This window comes from Mustela lutreola, chromosome 3 (genome assembly GCF_030435805.1).
Source record: "Mustela lutreola isolate mMusLut2 chromosome 3, mMusLut2.pri, whole genome shotgun sequence".
NCBI lineage: Eukaryota > Metazoa > Chordata > Mammalia > Carnivora > Mustelidae > Mustela > Mustela lutreola.
This window is the reverse complement of record NC_081292.1, coordinates 133,267,941-133,288,279: the sequence shown is the minus strand read 5'-3', so window position 1 is coordinate 133,288,279 and position 20,339 is coordinate 133,267,941. Positions and strand designations below refer to the sequence as shown.

The 20,339-nt window shown below is 33.9% G+C and overlaps 1 protein-coding gene across 4 annotated transcripts in view; it reads right to left on the bottom strand.

Moving 5' to 3' along the window:
• The window catches only part of NCKAP1 (NCK associated protein 1), a 100,292-nt gene that overhangs the window by 1,030 nt on the left and 78,923 nt on the right, over nt 1-20,339 (bottom strand). For all 4 annotated transcript variants that reach the window (XM_059166844.1, XM_059166845.1, XM_059166847.1 and 1 more), the window contains 7 exons: nt 15,412-15,505; nt 8,471-8,553; nt 7,765-7,845; nt 3,882-3,975; nt 2,025-2,141; nt 1,323-1,432; nt 860-949 (listed from right to left, as the gene is read on the bottom strand). In XM_059166844.1, coding sequence (XP_059022827.1) covers nt 860-949; nt 1,323-1,432; nt 2,025-2,141; nt 3,882-3,975; nt 7,765-7,845; nt 8,471-8,553; nt 15,412-15,505 — 669 coding nt within the window. The remainder of the gene's footprint in view (nt 1-859; nt 950-1,322; nt 1,433-2,024; nt 2,142-3,881; nt 3,976-7,764; nt 7,846-8,470; nt 8,554-15,411; nt 15,506-20,339) is intronic.

Sequence of the window (20,339 nt, the reverse complement as noted above, 5' to 3'; positions counted from 1 at the left end):
ACTAGAAATAGTGAGAAAATTTTTTTTTTTACTTTAAAATGTGAAATGTAAATGTGCCAGTATTTTGTTATCAAAATCTTTAAAATCACCACTTTTCAATTAAGTCTACTAATCATAAGAAAAGATTGAGCACTTTCATTTGCTCTCAACTCTATTCTAGACATATAAAAGAATATAAACATATTTAAAATATGGTCCATAGCATCAAGTTTAACTGGGTTTCCAAGATTAAGCCAAAAAGCCAAATCAAACATAAGACCAACTGTAACTAAGTGGAAAGCTAGAGGAGTTCAAAAGGGATGAAGATTAATGTGAGCCACAGTAATCAGGAACGTCTATCTAGAAAAAGATTTTAGCTATGGGGTATGCCAAAGCATAGGATAGATACAGATCTATGCAGGAAAAGGAGATTACTATAAGCGAGGGAAGAGCTACAGTGTAGAAGCAAGCATAGCTGGTTCAGATAGTGAAGAGAAAGAGCTGGCCAGGCTCAGAGAATCATAGCAAATTGTATTAGATGGGTGGAAGGGAGTCAAAACGTAGAAAATTCAGAAAAACTTGAAGAGTTGAAAATGACACACTAAGAAAATATAAGGCCTTAACTGATTCCCAGGTGGTTAAAAAACTATTTATAAAAGAATATCCAATAGGTAATACTTATCTTTCATTCTGTTGTTTCCTGGTATGATTACCATATGATAAAATACAAGTAATGTTAGTCTTTCAAGTGGTATTTAGAAAATGTGTAGCTTGAGTGGACTGAACAGAAGGTACTTCAGCTCATATTGTTATTGAAACACTACATGCCAAGAAGACTATCAAGAATGTTCTTGTTGATAAAAAATAAAATGAGACTTACCATATCTAGCAGTAAATAAACAGATTCTCTATTTCTTGTTGTTGTTTTATCTGTCTCCTGGCCAATCTTCAGTAGACTGGAAGATGCAAGCTTAAAAGTATATAAACATTTTAAGAAAGATTTAATGAAATGTTCATAAGTTACTTATTTTCACTATGCTTCAACCTAAAATAATACATTTCAATCATTCAGTGTCTATATATAAGATAATGGGCAAAATTCAAGGCAGTACAAAAATCAGCTTAGAAAAAAAAAAAGGTCATATTGCAGAGATTTAGAAATGAGAGATTTCTAAGGGAAAAAAAAATGCTAACTGGCTCCTTGATTTTAATGCCTGCCTTCTTCACCTGGTCCTCCTTACAGAGGGGGAAAAAAATAAAAAGAATTTATTGTTATATCTGATCGTTATCATTTTAATTTTCCTTATAAAACATTGTAAGTTCTGCTATTTGACTACACCTACCGCCAGAAATTCTTTAAGACGGTCTTCAATGCTTCCCTTGTGAATTGTAAACAAAGCTGCAGCGATCTGGTTGATGGCCTTGGCCAAACAATGTATGTTGTTGCAGTGCCCTGAGAAAGTGCAAATAGAGTTTTTGGTTTTTCTGTATGACCCCAAAATTTCAAAGAATACATAAACAGCAAGTCTTTAATCACGTCACAACCTACATAAATAGTGACATTATTAAGAATTGGGAGATTACCTGCCTTGCTCTCCTTTCATTTTTATGAGGATTAGTGCTTTTAAAAATATTATAGCAAAAAAAGCAATGAATGATGTTTGAATTAAAAAGGCAAATTTTCAAAAAATCCCAAGAAAAATCATATATCAATTTTATATTGTCTCTGAAACTAAAAAAGATGTTCTTAGCTGCTTTACATTTTGTCATTCAATCGTTAAAATAATCTTAAGAGTTGGATACTACTTCATCATCCCCTGCCACACACACCCAGGCACCCAAAAGCTCACACATACATGTTTCACTTATCAGGAAACCGGGGCTTTTGAAAAAGAAAAGTCAATTATTCAAGGTTATAAAGCTAGTAGTAAATAGCTAGTAAGTTCATCTACATTCTATTATAAATGAACATTAATTACTTGAAGAGTATCTATTATATCAAAACTCTTGACTTTTTCATTACCAAAGCAATTTTAAACCATTACCTTCTATAGCAGGGCTATACTGAGACATCACATTACTAGCCAATGTTGGCAAAGAAACTGCCACAAAGACCATAAGGAGGCAGGCAATTTTATATTCTTCTTCCGGACTTATGTTTTCTAAGGGAGAAAATTAAAAATAAAGCCAAGGTATTTCTTCAAGATTAGTTAAGAGCTATCAATCTAAACCAGAAAATGCAAATTTCAATTTTTATACTGAGCTTCTACAGAACTAATCACAACTTTGTTGTGATACAGAAGTAAAATACATTATTATTGGCTATTATCAACTACCTAAACATATTTCAAGGACCTCTAAAAAAAAACACTGAGGCATAATAAATTTTTAATTTTAAGATTATAGGGCAAAAAAATATGAGTAGGATAAGTGGAATCCTAAAATTTCCTAACTGAAAACTGATGATAAATTATTTTATAAAAATATTCTGTGTACTACAGTTTAGAAAATTATTGCATAAATTACTCTATGAAATAATTTTTAAAAAGCCCTTTTTTTTTTTAAACATGTAAATGTTATCTAAAGTTTACTACTAGTATTAAAAGATATAAATGTGGAAAGTGGACTAGATTTCCAACCTATTTTAGAAGACAGAAGGAACCAATGATAAATGAAAATAACTAGCACTGCCGTAAGTCTTTTAAGACATAATCCTTTCTAAAATATTTATTATAACGTGTATTAAAATTGTAGGGTTACCTAGGCAGTTGAGTCTGGTACCTGGGAAATTCCAGGTATTCTATTATTCACCTACCACATATATGTAAGAACTGAACTTAAGAGCCAGAACATGTTTTAAAAATTTGGCTATGAAAAATATAGTTGTAGCCAAATGAGTAATAGTGGCAATTACCCATGTGACTATAATTAACATACTGCATGAATGATGAAACAAAAAGGAATGTTAAATAAAAAAAGAACTAATGAACCCAGACATAATAACCCAACCATAGGGATGGTTATTTTAGTATCAGAAACAGATAAAATGTTATTTACTTTGTAGACAAATCTAGAACATTCTGGGTACTACATTTCAAAGAGCTAGTTTTAAAATCTTTTAAATGTTTAACACAATACAATGATGCACTCATTCATGGTAAACAACTCTAGTCCAGTGAAAATAAGACACTCTTTCCTAGATATCAATTATGCTACCTACTGGACCATCTCTATCAGTATAGACTCTGTGACTCTGTCACCTGAAAAAAATCCTTCTCTTGATTTTATTCCTGCCTCTAGCTACTATCATTTCATTTCTTTGTTCCCCTTTACAATAAAACTCTCTGACAGAGTTGTTTTATACTTATTATTTCCCATTTCTTTTCTCCTATTCTCTTTTAAGCGCTCTCTATTCAGCATTTTGCTCCAAAAATTCCACTGCCGCTCTTTTTATCAGCATTACCCAGTTCTACATAGCTGATCATTCCCTCTCCACTTTGCTGGAAGTGCCTCTTTCCCAGTTTTCCTTCTCTTTCATCCATCCTTCTTTCTCAGTTTCTTTTTCAGTAGTTCCTCCTCTTCTCCCTGAGTTCTTAAATTTGAAAGCGTCCTAAGGATCAGACCCTGATCCTCTTTCTTTTGCATCTATGTTAACTAACCTTGGAAATTCCATCTAGTCTTATGGTTTAAATATTCCATCTAGTCTTATGACTACACTATAACATAAGCTCCAGATGACAGGGATTTTTGTCTTTTCTGCATTGCTATATTCCAACTACCCATCCCCACCCCCCAAAAATTTGACATTAAGTAGGCATTTGAATAAATAAGTACCATACCTGTATCTGTGTTGCCCTGGTAATTTTAACTAAGACTAATACATATTTACCAATGCACTTTACCTGATTTTTGTGAAGAGAGAGCTACCACCAAGGCAGGATCAATCTCACAAGGTAATCCAGCAGCTGATGATAACTCATATACATTCATTGCAACCTGACAGAATATTTAAGAATTACAGAGTAAGAAATACTTTGTAAATTTCTAAGAAATCTCACTTTAGTAAGGAAAGACATTTTAAATTAGAATCTACCTATGAGAATATTAGAGTATCTCAAACTTGGCTGAAACAGGAACTACAGCACAACTAACCTACAATGAAAAATTGAGTTATTACTTTATAATGTGCTGCTTATTAGAACTTCCCATTGTTAGGCCAAAGAAAATCTGTATACTCTCTGTGGCAAATGCCAATAAAATCATACTAAGATTACATTTCTTGGAAGCATGGATGTAAAAATATCAAGCCAAAAGAGACGAATAAAGGAACAAAGTGAATCAAAATTGCTCAACTTATATTTATATTCATACTTACTTAATGAAAAATTGTGGTGGTTCAATGACTCATCATATCATAGCTATAAATATGGTAAATTAATCTCTTTATAACAGATTTTTTTTTTTTTTTAAGATTTTACCTATTTATTTTACAGAGATCACAAGTAGACAGAGAGGCAGGCAGAGAGAGAGAGGAGGAAGCAGGCTCCCCGCTGAGCAGAGAGCCCGATGCGGGGCTCGATCCCAGGACCCTGGGATCATGACCTGAGCCGAAGGCAGAGGCTTTAACCCACTGAGCCACCCAGGCGCCCCTTTTTTTTTTTTTTTTTTTTAAAGCGAGCTCTAATGCCCAACATGGACCCTGAACTCACAATCCAGAGATCAAGAGTCACATGCCCTACTGACCGAGCCATGCAGGGGTCCAGTCCCATGAGAGATTTTCAAGGAATATAAATTTAAAGTCTGATAAAGAAATTTCTAATGACTAAAATAATTCTTTTTGGTATCATATATCAATTTCAAGTATGGTATTCTGACTACTCAATACCTCAGTTAAAAACCAATTACATAGTTACATAGCATACCTTTGCTATCGCTACCAAAAAAAACTCAGTATAAAATGCGAAGTAAAACTGTGTATCTTAAAATAAATGGAAATTGCCATGGATTAAGTTCTAGAAAAACATTTTTTTGGGGAGGCGCCTGGGTGACTCAGTTGGTTAATCACCCAACTCTTGATTTTGGCTCAAGTCGTGATCTCAACATTGTGAGATCAAGCCCCCCCAACCCCCTGTCAGCAGCAAGTTGGCTTGAGATTCTCTCCCTTTTCCTTTGCCCCTCTCCCTGCTCATTCACGTACTCTCTCAAATAAATCAATCTTTAAAAAAAAAAAAAAAAAAAAAAGAACTTTTTTTGTGTGTGATCCAATACTCGTTCCCAACCCATAAATTAACTCAAAATGGATCATAAACCTAAACACAGAAGCTAAAATTATAAAATTCTTAGAAGAAAATGTAGATATAAATCTTTATGACTCAGGTAAGGCAATGGTTTCTTAGGACACCAAAAGGAAAGCCAACCAAAGGAAAAACAAACAAACTGGATCATCAAAACTAAAAAACTTTTTGTGCCACAGAGGACATTATTACAAAAATGAAAAAAAAAACCAAAAAAACAAAAAAACAAACCACCCACGGAATGAGATTTGCAAATTATGTCTATGTTAATGGACTTGTATCCAGAATATATAATGAACTCTTACAACTCAAAATTAAAAAGGCAAACAATCCAAATGAGCAAAGGATATGAAAAGAGATTTTTCCAAAGAAGATACACAAATACTCAATAAGCACATGAAAAGGTATTCAACATTCATCATCTTAGGAAAATCTTTAACAAAACAATAAGATACCATTTCATACATACTAGCATGGCTATAATTAAGACAACAATAAATATTGACAGGATATCAAGAAACTTGATTATACTTAGATCCACTGAACTATATACTTTAAATGGGTAAATTTTAAGATAACTGAATTATATCTCAATAAAGCTATTAAAAATATATATATTTGGAGAACAGGTGGTTGCCAGAGGGATTGGCAAATAGATGAAGGGAAGTAAGAGGTAAAAACTTTCAGATGTAAAATGAATCACATGAATGCAAAGTACAGCATGGAGAATACAGTCAACAATGTTTTGGATAGTAAGTCCCTGTATGTAGTGCAACACTGTAATAACTTTGTATGGTGACAGATAGTAGCTACACTATCATGGTGAGCACTTCATAATGTTTATAAATGCTGAATCACTATGTTGTACACCTGAAACTAGTATAATATTGTATAACAACTATACTTCAGTTAAAAATAAATGTTAAAAATATGTAAGTTAAAAAAAAATATTAGTGTTGTTGAAAGTTTGCTAAAGGGGCACCTGGGTGGCTCAGTGGGTCCTGGGATCGAGCCCCGCATAGGGCTCTCTGCTCAACGGGAAGCCTGCTCCCCCCCTCACCCCCACCGCCTGCCTCTCTGCCTACTTGTGATCTCTGTCTTTTATATAAATAAATAAAATCTTTTAAAAAAAAGAAAGAAAGAAAGTTTGTTAAAAACTAAACATAATTATGTCAGGTGCTCAGAGAACTGGATGGTTGCTCAGATACTCTCATAATCCATACACCATAGTATTTTCAAGGAATGATTCATCTTTACTGTTTTCTTAACTTTTTTCTACAGTTTTTCCATTTAACAAGTTTGCACTAATCACACATGGTTTTCAAACATAAAATCATAGGACAGTCATTAATTTCAAATGTTTACACTATGTAAAGCACTGTAGGAGACAAAAAAAAAATAAAACAAGGTCTTCAAAATGTTTATAATCTAGTAAAAATTTAAGAGAAAAAGCACAATGATAATACGAAGCAGAAAATATTTAACTCTGCAATGGATAAACAAAAAAGTTTTCTGATAATAGTAAGAAAAAAGAAATCCTTCTGCCTGGGGATCAAGGAATGTTTCTCAGAATACAGCAATTGACTCAGACCTGAAAAGATAAGCAGGACTTCAACAAGGCGGAAATTAGACAAGGGCAGGATTTTCAGGTAGAATAAATTGGAGGATGAAACAAACAGATGTGAGAATGCACACAGGAAGAACTAGTTACCTCATGGGATACATATGACAAGAAAGATAGAGTAAGAAAGGTAAGAGCATGGGAGAGGAATGGAACAAGCCATGGAAAATAAGCCTCAAAAAGTGAATAGCATCAATTTGAGAAAAAACTTGAGTGTTATACAAAAAAGAGTTTAGACATCACTTTTTTCAGACAGTGCATTTCAAAACATGTGAAACAGAAAATAAGATATTTTCAAGACACATGAAAGCTTGGAAAACATACATATGAGGTCACTTACTGGATGTGTAACCACTGGTTAATTACTGCTGGGGTTATATAAGTAAGTTAGATTTCACGATCAAAATATTTTCAAAACAAAACTGTAAACTCACATATGGCTACTAATATTCCTTAATTTCTAAAACAGGGTATTAAAATTTTTAAAAATCATACCCTATAATTGAAATCCTTTTACAAGACTTTTAACATTAATTTTAAAAAATTGATTAAATTTTACTAAAACAACTCTTAGGTCACTGGCTTGTCTTTCTAATTCTGCTTATGTATGAACAGCTATCAGTATAAGAAAAGATCAATACCAACACATTTGACATTGCTATAAGTGATCAAGGAAGATGAACTTTCAAAATGCCTATGTAGCATTTTGGTGCTGAGCTCTCAAAGATGCATTTGCAAAAGTAAGCATAATTAATTGATCACTCTAAAATATAAACTTCACAGTTGTTTTGAATTTATTAAATTTTACTTCATATGTAGCTCAAATATTTCATTTCAGAAACTGTAAAATCCAAATAGAAATTTTATTACCTTCATATCAGTTTCCCTTGGAATATGATCCTTGAAATCTTCAATTGAACTTACAAGAAAAGGAATGTGGTAAGATAAGACCTAGGCAGGGTAACAAATAAAAATGCATTGTTATTTTTAAATGATGAACCCTAGGGGCACCTGGGTGTCTCAGTTGATTAAGCAGCTGCCTTTGGCTTGGCTCATGATCCCAGGGTCCTGGGATCAAGCCCCGCAGCAGGCTCCCTGCTCAGCGGAGAGCCTGCTCCTCCCTGTCCTTCTGCCTGCTGCTCTGCCTACTTGTGCATGCTCTCTCTCTGTCTCTCTCTCAAATAAATAAATCTTAAAAAAAAAAAAAATGGTGAACCCCAAATTTAATTATAACCATTCAATTACTTCTAGTTTTCATAATCATTATTTTACCTTTTCTATTTTCACTTGATTTTCTGAAGTACTAAGAACAGTACTTAGAATGCCAAACTGAATATAGCTGAAATGGAAAACACTTCAATGAAGAGTAAAGTTGAAAAAGTAGTACAATATCCTGGCAAACTAAATCCCCACCCCTATTTCAATGCCAAAATAAAAAATAAGTTTAAATAACTCTTATTTCTATATATTTGATATTATATAATTATGAAAACTGGAATTTTAAGTAATGTTTAATTTCTGGGAAATTAAAAGGGATTATTTAACTATAGGATATGTACTTAAAATGGTTTCTTACATCTCTAAGTGCTTCCTGGGCCAATGACCGGAAGGATAAAATTACACCAATTATTGTCATCCTCTTCAAGACACTGTCAACAGCTAAATTGAAAGAAAAGAGAAGAGTATGAATTCAATTCTTCCTTAACCTTGAAGAAAACTCCTAGTCATAAAATTCCCAAGATAAAAGATATGACAGCAAGTTGACTACAACAAATAATTAAAGAGGGAAAAGTACTGAATGATATTAAAGTAAGGAAATTACAGTTTACTTCATATGGAGCACATACTATCTTTAAAATGGTTTAGATGGTACACCAGAATCTTGAAATAATCACTTAAGTAGCCACCTGTATAATCCTCTCAGAAATGGCAGAAGTAGGAGGAAGGAGAGAGAGACTAAGGGAGAAAGAGGAGTTGTCAGAGTGGACAGGAGTTAAGTCCTCAAATGGTCCCAGAACTTGGAGATGCTAAACTCTTAAACTGTTGAGGTCTGGAGAGTCAAGAAAAAAAAAAAAATGGCTATTGAGATCACACACAGTTTGGGCAAGACCAGGTTGCTGAAAACTATAAATGATTTAATCATTCACGTTCTGGTTAAAAAGCATTATTCTAAAAATTATTATGATATATTCAATATTAAAACTTAATTAACAAAATCAAGGGAAATTAGAATTGGAAGGATCAATACCTTCATATTTTAAAAAACCAACAAACATTTATTGAACTACTCCCAATATACATAGTACTGTATAATAAGAACACAAATATAAACAGAATAATAAACTAGACCATAACTAACAGTCTAAATGAACTGTCAAGAAAACTAAGAAAACACAACCCTATTTATATGAGACAAAAGATACACAACTCGCCCACGAACCAACACAGATTTGAAGTGTGCAGGTCCACTTACACATGGATTTTACTTTGGTAAATACAGTAAATATATATTCTCTTCCTTATAATTTTTGTAATAGTATTTTTCCCTTGCTTACTTTGTTGTAAGAATATAGTATATAATACATATAACATATAAAATATATTAACTATTTTATCAGCAAGACTTCCAGTAAACAGTAGGCTATTAGCAGTTGAGTTTTGGGGGAGTCAAAAATTACATGCAGATTTTTGACAGCACAGGGAATCAGCACCCCTAAACCCCATGAATTTCAAGAGTCAACAGTATATACATACATATATTTGTATATATATAACAAATCTCTAGAAAGATGTATAGATAACCATTAACCATAGCTACCTTTAAGGAGCAGGAATGGAGAGAATGTTTGGACTTTCTACCTCCTTGTGTGGTTTGCTTAAACCCTGACCATACCATCTTTTATTAAAACACACCAACAGCCATAATATAAGCCAAAATGTGATGAGACTTAAAACAGCAGTGTTAACAAAATGAGGTAAGGCACAAATATGTTATACCTCCCAGAGCAGAAACCAGTCGAATCAACCAATTTTTTTTTTTTTTTTAATCTTTCTCTGGTACTTAGTAGAGTGCTGGAGACTCAGAAGGCTAGACGTTCAATGAAAAGGTTATTCAAGAAATGAGACTATGTTACCATCCAGAAAAGGAGAGAAGAAAGAAGGATGAAAGGAACTATTTCTCTGGGAAAATGTTATCAAAGTTGGTCATAAAGGAGAAGACAAAGCATTCCAGGCCAGGGAACAAAACAAAAGGGAATCTAGAAAAAGGAATGCAGAAAATAAGGTGAATAATGAGAAAATAAGTAGTGTGGCATAATCATATATTTTCCAAGGGATGATACTGAGAATTCAATCAAGTAATTTTGCCAGAATTATATCCTACAATCTTCTCTTGAATATATGTAACAATAATGACCCATTAAAAGTTCTGAGAAACTTTATTGTAAGAACTGTTGTTTAACTTATCATTAATGGATTATTTGGCATACCTTTTTAAGCACTGGCACCTCCTCTAATTCCCCAAAATTTCCATTAACATCTTGCTATGTTCTGAACGTTTATGTCCCTACAAAATTCATGTATTAAAAACTGAAGCCCCCAAAGCTTATGGTATTAGGAGGTGGGCCTTTGAAAGGTGCTCAAGCCATGAAGGTGAAGTCTCATGAACTTGATTACTGCCTTACAGAGGCTTCAGAGAGAACCCTATCCCCTTTCAGTCACGTGAAAACACAGCGACAAAAATACAGCAACAAGTCAGGGACCCTGAGGAGGTCCCTCACCCAACCATGCCAGTACCATAATCTTGAACTTCCAGCCTCTAGAACGATGAGAAATAAATTTCTGTTGTTTATGTACTACCCAATCTGCGATATTTTGTTGTAGTAGCCCAAAGAGACTAAAGCATATCCCAAGGAACTACCACTTGAGTGGAGACTATGTGGATCTCAGGCCAGGCAAGCAAAAAATTGTAGGGGGAAAGAGAGGAAACAATGGCTGGATGATATAAGGTTATCCAAATAATTGCTTTTGAATGCCATTTTGATAGAGTTCTGACTATCCTCTAAGCAAGGAGGGGGTAGTTCAGGGTTTTTTTTTAAATATAAAGAGTGATATGAAAAGAAATCTTTGGAAATATAACTGAATGTGGGAGAGGGTTAGACTGAACATATTAGGAAGCCAAGATTGTAGTTCATGAAATGACAAAGCCTTAAATAAGAACCATGGGAATAAAAGGAACAGATTGAGGCATTACATTTAAGAGATGGGATCTGCAGCAGCAGGAGTTACAAGTTCAGTGTCTATAGCAAGTAACATAAAATAAAGAAGTAGTCTAAGTGAAAGACAGAATAGTGAGGGGGAAAAGCTGGAGAAAAACATTTCTGAAGGCGACAACTGCTACTTAGCTCCAGCCAATCACTGCAATGTGGCAAAATACTGTCCAGGATTTGGGGGGAGGGAAAACCAAAAGTTTGGATATTTATGCAAAATCATCCATTTTAAAAATAATGATCAAAAAAATGTTTTGTTTTGTTTTGTTTTTAACTTAATGGAGCACAGAGCCAAAAAAAAATTAAATATCTCTGGGCCAAACATGACCCACCAACTTGCAAACTCTGATCTGGAGGAAATAGCTACTAGATATGGAATATGACAGGAAAAAAGTCAGATAACATAACCAAGTTTCCCTCTGAGAATCACGGGGTGAGTGGCAGGGGAGGTAATATAATGGTCAATAACATAATATCAGGCTTTCTCGCCCCACCCATTTGTATCTCCCATCAGAATATCATTCCTATTCCAGAGATGCTGCAATGTATCTGTGCGTCAAACATCTAACAATATTTCTCAAACTTCAGTGCAAATCAGAATCACCTGCTGGGCCCCAGCAAACTGATTTAGTAAGTCTGGAGTGGAACCCTAATAATTTACATTCTTAACAAACTCCTATGTGGTGCTTTTGATTGTTGCTTCCGGTCCATAGACCACACTCTGATCAAATTAGCACTTGGTATTAAATACCTGCAGCGCCATAAGGAGAGTCCGGCTGGGGATGAATACTTTAAAGACACACTGATAAATAAGACTGGATACATTTCCCCAAAAGGATTATTAAAAAAAGTCTTAAAAATTGTAAAACTATTGACAAATAAAGAGAATGAAATTTCAATAAAAAGGGGAATAAAAGAGAGAATGACTACAGAGAAATCAAGTAGAATAAGAGGAAAGAGGACCAGATTTTAAAAATGGATAGTCACTAATGATCTCTTCCAGAAAGGTTTCAGGCATAGCCACATTATAGTGTACTGAGAGTAGAGAACTGGAAAGACAAACAGTGAATACAAGCTAGTCAAAAATTTGGCAATATGAAGAATGGTAGAATGAATAAGAGGAAGGCTTAACAACAGACTTTAACAAGTGTTACTTTACAAGCAGTATCTGGCCTCCAGGGAGCAGGAAATTTTTCTGGGATCAGAGAAACTGCTTAGAATGATGAATGTAGCAAAAAGTCAAAGAAGGGGCAGCTGGGTGGTTCAGACGGTTAAGCGTCTGCCTTCGGCTCAGGTCATGATCTCCAGGTCCTAAAATAGAGCCCCATGTCTGGCTCCCAGCTCAGCAGGGAGTCTTCTTCTCCCTCTCCCTCTGCCTCTCCCCTGCTTGTGCTCTCTCTCTCTCCATCTCTGTCTCTGTATCTCTCTCAAATGAATAAATAAAATCTTAAAAAAAAAAAAAAAAGTTAAAGGTATGATAGCACAAAGGAGAATGCAATTAAAATCACTAAGTTTTAAAGTCCATAATGGGTAAGGAAGTAAAGCCAGGAAGAGGCTGATTAGAAAACTAGAGAAACAATGTTTCAATGAACTAGAACAAAAAATTTAATAGGAGTGAAGGAGTGGGAAAGCTTGAAGACATGACTGAACTGAGAGTCAAGTTTCAAATTCAGGATCTTATCAGTGCAACAATTTAAGGTGATAATAACATTCAAAGTATTGCTAAAGTAAAGGTCTTTGGAGGCAACTTACAGATTTGTAGATGGTCGCAAGGTCAGGGCAAAAGTGTATGGAATGAATTTTTAAAAGGAAGATTTATTAAAGGAAAACTAGAAAAATTAAGGTCTATACTAAGGGAGTCAATAAAGTGATGAACCTAGACCCCAGAGACACAGTCAGAAAACAGGAAGCAATACAGTATTAAATTTGCTCAAATAGCTTAAAAGTCTTAGAACTGAAAATTAATTACAGATTACCTCCCAATTCAGAGCAATTTTTTTTTTTAAGATTAATTTATTTATTTGAGAGAGAGCAAGCATGGATGGGAGGGACAGAGGGAGAAAAAATCTCAAGCAGACTCTGTGCCGAGCATGGAGCCTGATGCAGAGCAGGCTCCCAGGACTCTGAGATCAAGACCTGAGCCGCAATCAAGAGTCAGAGGCTTAACTGACTGTACCATCTAGGTGCCCCAATTAGGGTTACTTTTAACAAATTACATGGCTTTTTAAAGGCATTAAAAAGAATATAGTTGTTGAATATGAAAATCAGACTCATAAAAATTTATCAACCTCTGGATATGGGATGAAGGAGGCACAAAGATGGGGATCTGAGACAAAAGAGTGTTTTGAAAAATATTTCAACTGAAAGAATAGCTTTCTCTACTCCCCTACATGAGCCATTCTCAAGCAGAACTTTTCTGTATCCAAATTACAAAAAAGAATAAATAAATTCTATTTGAAGGCAAATTTGATATAGATGGGCCATTAGGGTTATGGATTTTATTCTGAAATTGTATGAACTTTGGAATTTTAACAAATTCTGTTTTGTTTCAATTACACAAATAGGAGAGTTAAAGTAACAGTAAGCAGGTACTGAACAATGCAGTGGATTAAATGCCTTTAACCAGATGATACAGTCAAAATATTATTTACTAGTAAGAAGTTAAGTAGTTCGGCTGGTTGGGTGGTCAACTGAGTATTAAAAAATAGGAGAAGCAGGAAAAAATAATTAAGAATAAAGAAAACAAGACTGGTAAATGTAAGTATATAGTAAAACAATGAACAAAAGAGATCAGGTAGAAATTAAAAAAAATAATTTCCTTCTAAGTATTTATTCATATTCTACCTCCCTAGAATACTACCAAATCAGTATTTTCTTTTTTTTTTTTTAAATTTTAATTTCATTTTTTAAAGTACCGTACAGTAAACATGATGCTCTTTCCCCCTTTTGGTACAGCTCTAGGAAAAAATTTTAACATGTGTAGACTTGGGTTACCACCATTGCCACTGTGGTCAACAAGTTTCATCACTTGTTGCTTTCCCAGTTCTGGCAACAACTGATCTGTCCTATAAGGCAACTATCATGTAGTTTAATTTTATACTAATTTTTATTATATAAGTTTATATTTTTGAAGCTGGATAAGATAGCCTAATAAAGTGATTCTCTAAATCATTTCATACTTTTAAAATCTGATATAGCTGCATAACATTTAAAAGAAAATTCTCCAGGGGGACGTATTAAGTAAAATATACACATGGCTTTAATTTTTTTTCAGGATTATTTTTTATTTGGGAGAATAAACCGTGGTTTTCTCAAATACAAAGTTTTTTTTTGGTATTTCATTAATTTTTTAATGCTGGAAAAGCTTTTAAATGAATCAGTAAGAAGTATGACTTCAGAATAATTTTTAATTATACAAGTTCAAGTACAAAAGCAAATGAAAATAAAATTAATTCAAGTGCACCTAAAATAGTTACCTAACTATGTTTTCATAAATTTTTAGGACTCACTGCTATTGCACAATATACCTCCTACAAAGAATCAATGTCAAGAAGACATTAAAAACGAATTTTTTTTAGTTGTAGGGCTCAGATTTTCATGCAATGACTACTAGATCGCAATAAAAAAGAACAGATTACTGATTCACATAACATACTAAGTGGAAAAAGACAGGCACAAGAGTATATACTGTGCGATTCCATTTATGTAGAGTTCTGTAACAGGCAAATTTAATCTATAGTGACAGAAATCAGATCAGTTTTTATCTATGTTTGGGGGATATCAAGAAACTGACTACAAAGGGACATGAGGCAACTTCCTGAGGTGATGGAAGTGCTGTATGTCTTGACTATGGTTAACGGTTACATGGATATATGCATTTGACAAAAATCCATCAAACTGTTCACTTACATGTGTAGATTTCATTGTATGCAAATTATACCACAATAAAGTTGATTTTTAGAAAGTTATAGACTCAAAAGTTAATTCTCCTTCAGTCTAAATTACTTGTATTAAATGAGTTTATGAACTAATTGATAATACTCATTAAATATTTGATACATGGTATTAAAGCTATGGTAAAAAAAAAATGTGAAATAGATAAGCCATATACTCAAAATATCCTTTGACTGCAACTATTTTCTGCTCTCTTCATAAGCTCAGGAGTAATTATATTTATGTTTAAGCAAAGGCTAAATACTGAGTGTCAAGGTCTTCTTAATGCTTAGAGAAAGTTTCATGAGTTACCCACATGATAATCTTTTAAAGAGTGCGGCCATCTGGTCTGGTTTGTCAAAGCTGGTCCTCATTTGTGTTAGCACATCAACATTCTCCACCACAAGTTTCTAAAAAAAAAAAAGAAAGAAAGACAGAAAAAAAAAAATAAAGATCCTAGGTTAAGCATAGACCACCTTGTGTTAATGAGATAAGAGCATGCTTGGAAATCATAATCCAGCAAGTAGGAAATACAATTCATGAAATCCAGATGTTCTATGCTATATACTTTTGTTGCTGGCTTAATAAAAGAATCTTAAAATTATTTACACAGGATTAATGTTTTTCTTCAATTTGCAAATTCAAGAAGGAGAGGATGGTTTAGGAAAAAGCAATAAAGATAAGCAGTAGGATAAGGGATTACCTAATGCTTAGACACAGAACAGCATCAATAATAAAAAACAGACACTGAAGAAGATATAGAGAGCAATAAATTCCAACCAAAATAAAAACAACTTGCTAAAGTTAAAGCTAGCCTACAGTTAAAGAGAGCCTACAGTTCATCACTGGATGTGTATAATCAGAGGGAGAATAACTTTTGTACTATTTCATATGTATGTATTCCTTCATGGGGCTTATAATAGAGTCAGATTTCCCACACAAATTATAAAATGGAAGTGTTAACTATCTACCTTCTCTTTCAGAGACCACAGAAAAAGGAAGAGAAGGAAGAGATACAAATAAGGGAAGGGAGTAAAGAATAGCTATTCAAGGAAAGTATAACCCATTAAAGAATGTTTTTCTTAAAAGATGCTTTGGAAAAGTAATTAAGTTTGAAATTAAAATGAAAAAATAATTAATTTGATTCCGGCAGAGATAATGTCTCTATGTATATGGAGAGCCTGGATATAATATTTAAATATCCAGGAATAAAGCCTGGGTATATTTCAAAATACATACAAATCCAAGCTTCATCCTCAAATATTTCAATTTAGCAGGCCTGGTTGCAAAGATTTAACAGCAAGCATATTGTTAAAGTGCCATGAGGGTTTTGTTACAAGCCAAAGGCTGATGACAACTGATTTAAGGGAGGATGAAAACCTATACAGAAAATTTATAAAAATCAGTTTTCCTATACTAGTATGAATTTTGTTTAGGTTACTTGATATTACAGGCATACCTCAGATATATTGCAGATTCGGTTCCAGACCACTGTAATAAAGCAAATACCGCAACAAAGCGAGTCAAATGAATTTTTTGGTTTCCCAGTACATACAAAAAGTTATGCTGACACTACACTACAGTCTATAAATGTGCAACAGCATGTCTAAAAACCAATGTTTTAGATTCTTAATTAAAAAATACTTTATTGCTAAAAATGCTAACCATCATCTGAGCATTCTGAGTCATAATCACTGATCACAAATCACTATAAGGAATATAATCATACTGAAAAAGCATGAAACATTGGAAGAATTACCAAAGTGTGCCACCGACATGAACAAATACTACTGGAGAAATAGCACCAATATACTTGCTAGACACAGGGTTGGCCACAAACCCACAACTTGTAAAATTGCAGTATATACAAAGTGCAATAAAATGAGGTATTCCTGTACTTCAGATTATTTCTCTTTATGCTCCCAATCAAATATACACTTCCAGTCATACCTGTTTGCTAAATTCAACTTCTACAATGTATGATTAAAATGCCTACTTCTCCTGGGGCCAATTCAATACCTGTCCCAGGCTAAAACCTGATTGAGTCAATACACACTCAAATACATGCTCAATCCTGACAGTGCTCCTATACCTTGAACATAATACCACACATATCATTGAATCAGACACCACTGAGTTTTAAATACACCATTACCTACGCTCCATTAAGAGAAAAAAAAGAAAACTTTACCAAGTAAGCTGACACAATGTTTCCAATCACATGACTTTAAGATCCCTACAGTTATTAATACAGAATAACTGTGCTTGAGAATCAAAAATTATAGTATTTGTTTAATGGTAAAGATACAACAATCACTTTTTAGTTCCCATACCAGGCAATTTACAAACAACCCCATTTACTTGTTCTACACAAGAGAGGTGATATTCCAACTTTACAACTGAGGAAATTAAACTAAGGCTTGGAGAAATTAGGTAAGTAGTCCAAAGTTATAAAGATATTAAATGGTGAATTTCGGAATTTGAATTTAGATACAACTGATTTAAAAATCCATGCTCTTAATCCCTAAAGAAATGGTTCCCGATTTTTAGTGTACGGAACAATCTAGAAGACTTATTAATTAGAACACACATTGCTGGGTCCTAGTCCCCACAGGTTTCAATACAGCGAGTCTGAGGCAGAACCAAAGGCAGAATTTGCACATCATTAACAAGTTCTGAGGTAATGCAGCTGCCGCTGATCTAAAGACCATAATTTAAGAACCATAACCCTAAAGTATTTGTTTGCACATTATTCCTTTAAAAAAAAAAAAAAAGTTAATACTGTCTCCACTTAAAAATAGTTCATATATTTAAATTTTTTTCTTTTCTCAATTGAATGCTAAAACAGAGCTCTCTAAACATTTTAAAGCCACTGATTAATATCACTGGCCAATGGACTATAAGCCGGAAGTAATACTAGTGAATACAAATCAGGCAAAACATATGAAGAGTACTAAAAATAAATTTGGTTTTCAGTTAATAAGAAAGTGTTAAATTCTTGGCACAATTCATATTTAAATTTCCTACTTCATTTGGGGGCAGGGAGGCTCTATGAGGGAACTAGAAGAACTGATCTGTAAAATGCCAAAAACGATTCTTTTGGCAGGATTAGAAGGAGACATTGTCTCAATGGGCACACCACCAAATGAAACACCTCAAGAATTTTAGTAGGAAAGAAGACTGGCTGTTTTCTTCTCCAGAGAGCAATGAATGCATTTTACCATGAGTATGCATGCACAGTGTTGACTATGTCTGACAAATGATTTATTCACGATCATTAAATATAAAGAAGTTCTCCTTTTTTTCTAACACACAAACTTACTCAACAAAAAAGTCCCAAGCTAAAATAGAAACTAAAACAATGAACGTCATCTTTAAGATACAAAGAAAATGTGCTGCCAAATATTTAGTTTATGTCAATTTAGATTAATTTTAAGAAATAAAAACAGAAAAAAATAAAAGCTAAGGAATCACAGAAATGATCTTTAAAATATTACAATTTCCCCCAAAATATTTTATGTAACTAATTTCATAAAGTTTACTTTTAGTAATTTCTACACCCAATGTGGGGCTCAAACTTACAACGCTGAGATTAAGAGCTACATGCTCTCCTGAATGAACCAACCACATGCCCCTTTATGCACTAATTTAAAGACAAAAGTGAAGGGCATCTGGCTGGCTCAGTTGGTGGAGTTCGTGATTCTTAATCTCAGCATCCTGAGTTCAAGACCCACGCTGGGTATTGAGCCTACTTGAAAAAAAAAAAGAAAGACCAAAATACTATTAGAGGCATAATCATATTTTAATATGAAGAGTGTGAGTTACAATCTCTTCAGGGGGATATTTGGCAATATTAGAAAATATGCAGACATCCATATCTTTTGAACCACTTTCATAAATTTTTCCTATGCTCAAATAAGTTTGTAAACCATGTGAAGTGTTGCTTAAATGTTGAGTATTTTATACATATGTCTAAAACTCTTCTTCCAGAAATCCACTGAAGTGAAAGGAAAAGAATAAAAAAGAATAAACCTATAATAAAAAAGAAAACAATATAGGAAACAAGACCAAATGAGAGATGTCAACAAACTTCCAGAAGATGAAAAATGGAGCAAAGAGTAAGTAGAGGTAAGAAATGTGACCAGCAAATTCCTGCAGGGGAGATACAGTATGGAAGGCAAGCTAATGCATGCCTTGGGACCCAGACAGGGCACAGAAGTTGTAAGCAGTGGCATAGAAAGAAAGACTGGAAGATGAAAACAAGAGGGTTATTACATGTCTGTATTGGGAGTTGTTACACACCTCTCACCATCTTAAGAGGTGATGCCAACAAGGACAACAGTTGCAAATCAGGAACAAAAGCTGGCAGCAGGGAGGCAGGGGGCAGAAAATGACCCAAGGCAGCCAGCCAGATGTATTGAACATCCTACCCCCACACTCAATCTCCGACAGATTTCCACTCTCTCGGTGGAGGTTACTGTTTTTGAAAACTATTGTAGGACTCATTTGAAAACTATGATGAAGATTTCTCTAAAGAGTATTTGTCAGCTTCTGCCAAGCACTTTGTGGCACTACTAATCTAGGACAACCTCAATCCAGGTTTAAGACTATAGATTCCTTGGACAAAATGAGCAACACCAAAAGAGCTGGATATCCTGGGGAGGGGCAAATCATTTCCAGTCCATGATTATCCTAGAGATATAACCCTTTGGGGTATCTGTGTAAAAAGGGTGGAGAGGAATTTAAGTAGATTTCCCACTCCTCACCTTAGACAGGCTTTGGCTTTTATTACAGACTCCCCTACCCCTACCCCACAAGGCCATAAAACCTATGTATTACTCTTATAAATGTTGCTTCTGGATCAGCAAATGTCTTCAGATCAAAAGTGGCTTCCAGTACTAGGCTCATGTCTCTGAGTTCCCACATTCTTCTTGATTTTGGCCTACCTTTTTAGCTTCTTTAAAAGAAGAATCTTTCTTTATATATCTTGCCAACTTTTTAAGTTGCCCTTAGGAGAAAAGATGGTCTAAATAACCTACCCTACCAATACTTGAAGCAAAAATCTGTATGTTATTTTGTTTCTATAATTTCATAAATTAGATCATTCTAAGGAAACTTAATAGGACATTAAAAAATGCAAAACAATTAGAATCATCACTGACAGACTGAGTACTTTCGGAGATTTATCTCAATGAGATAGAATACTATACAATACACTGAACTTGTCGATATAAAATACCATTA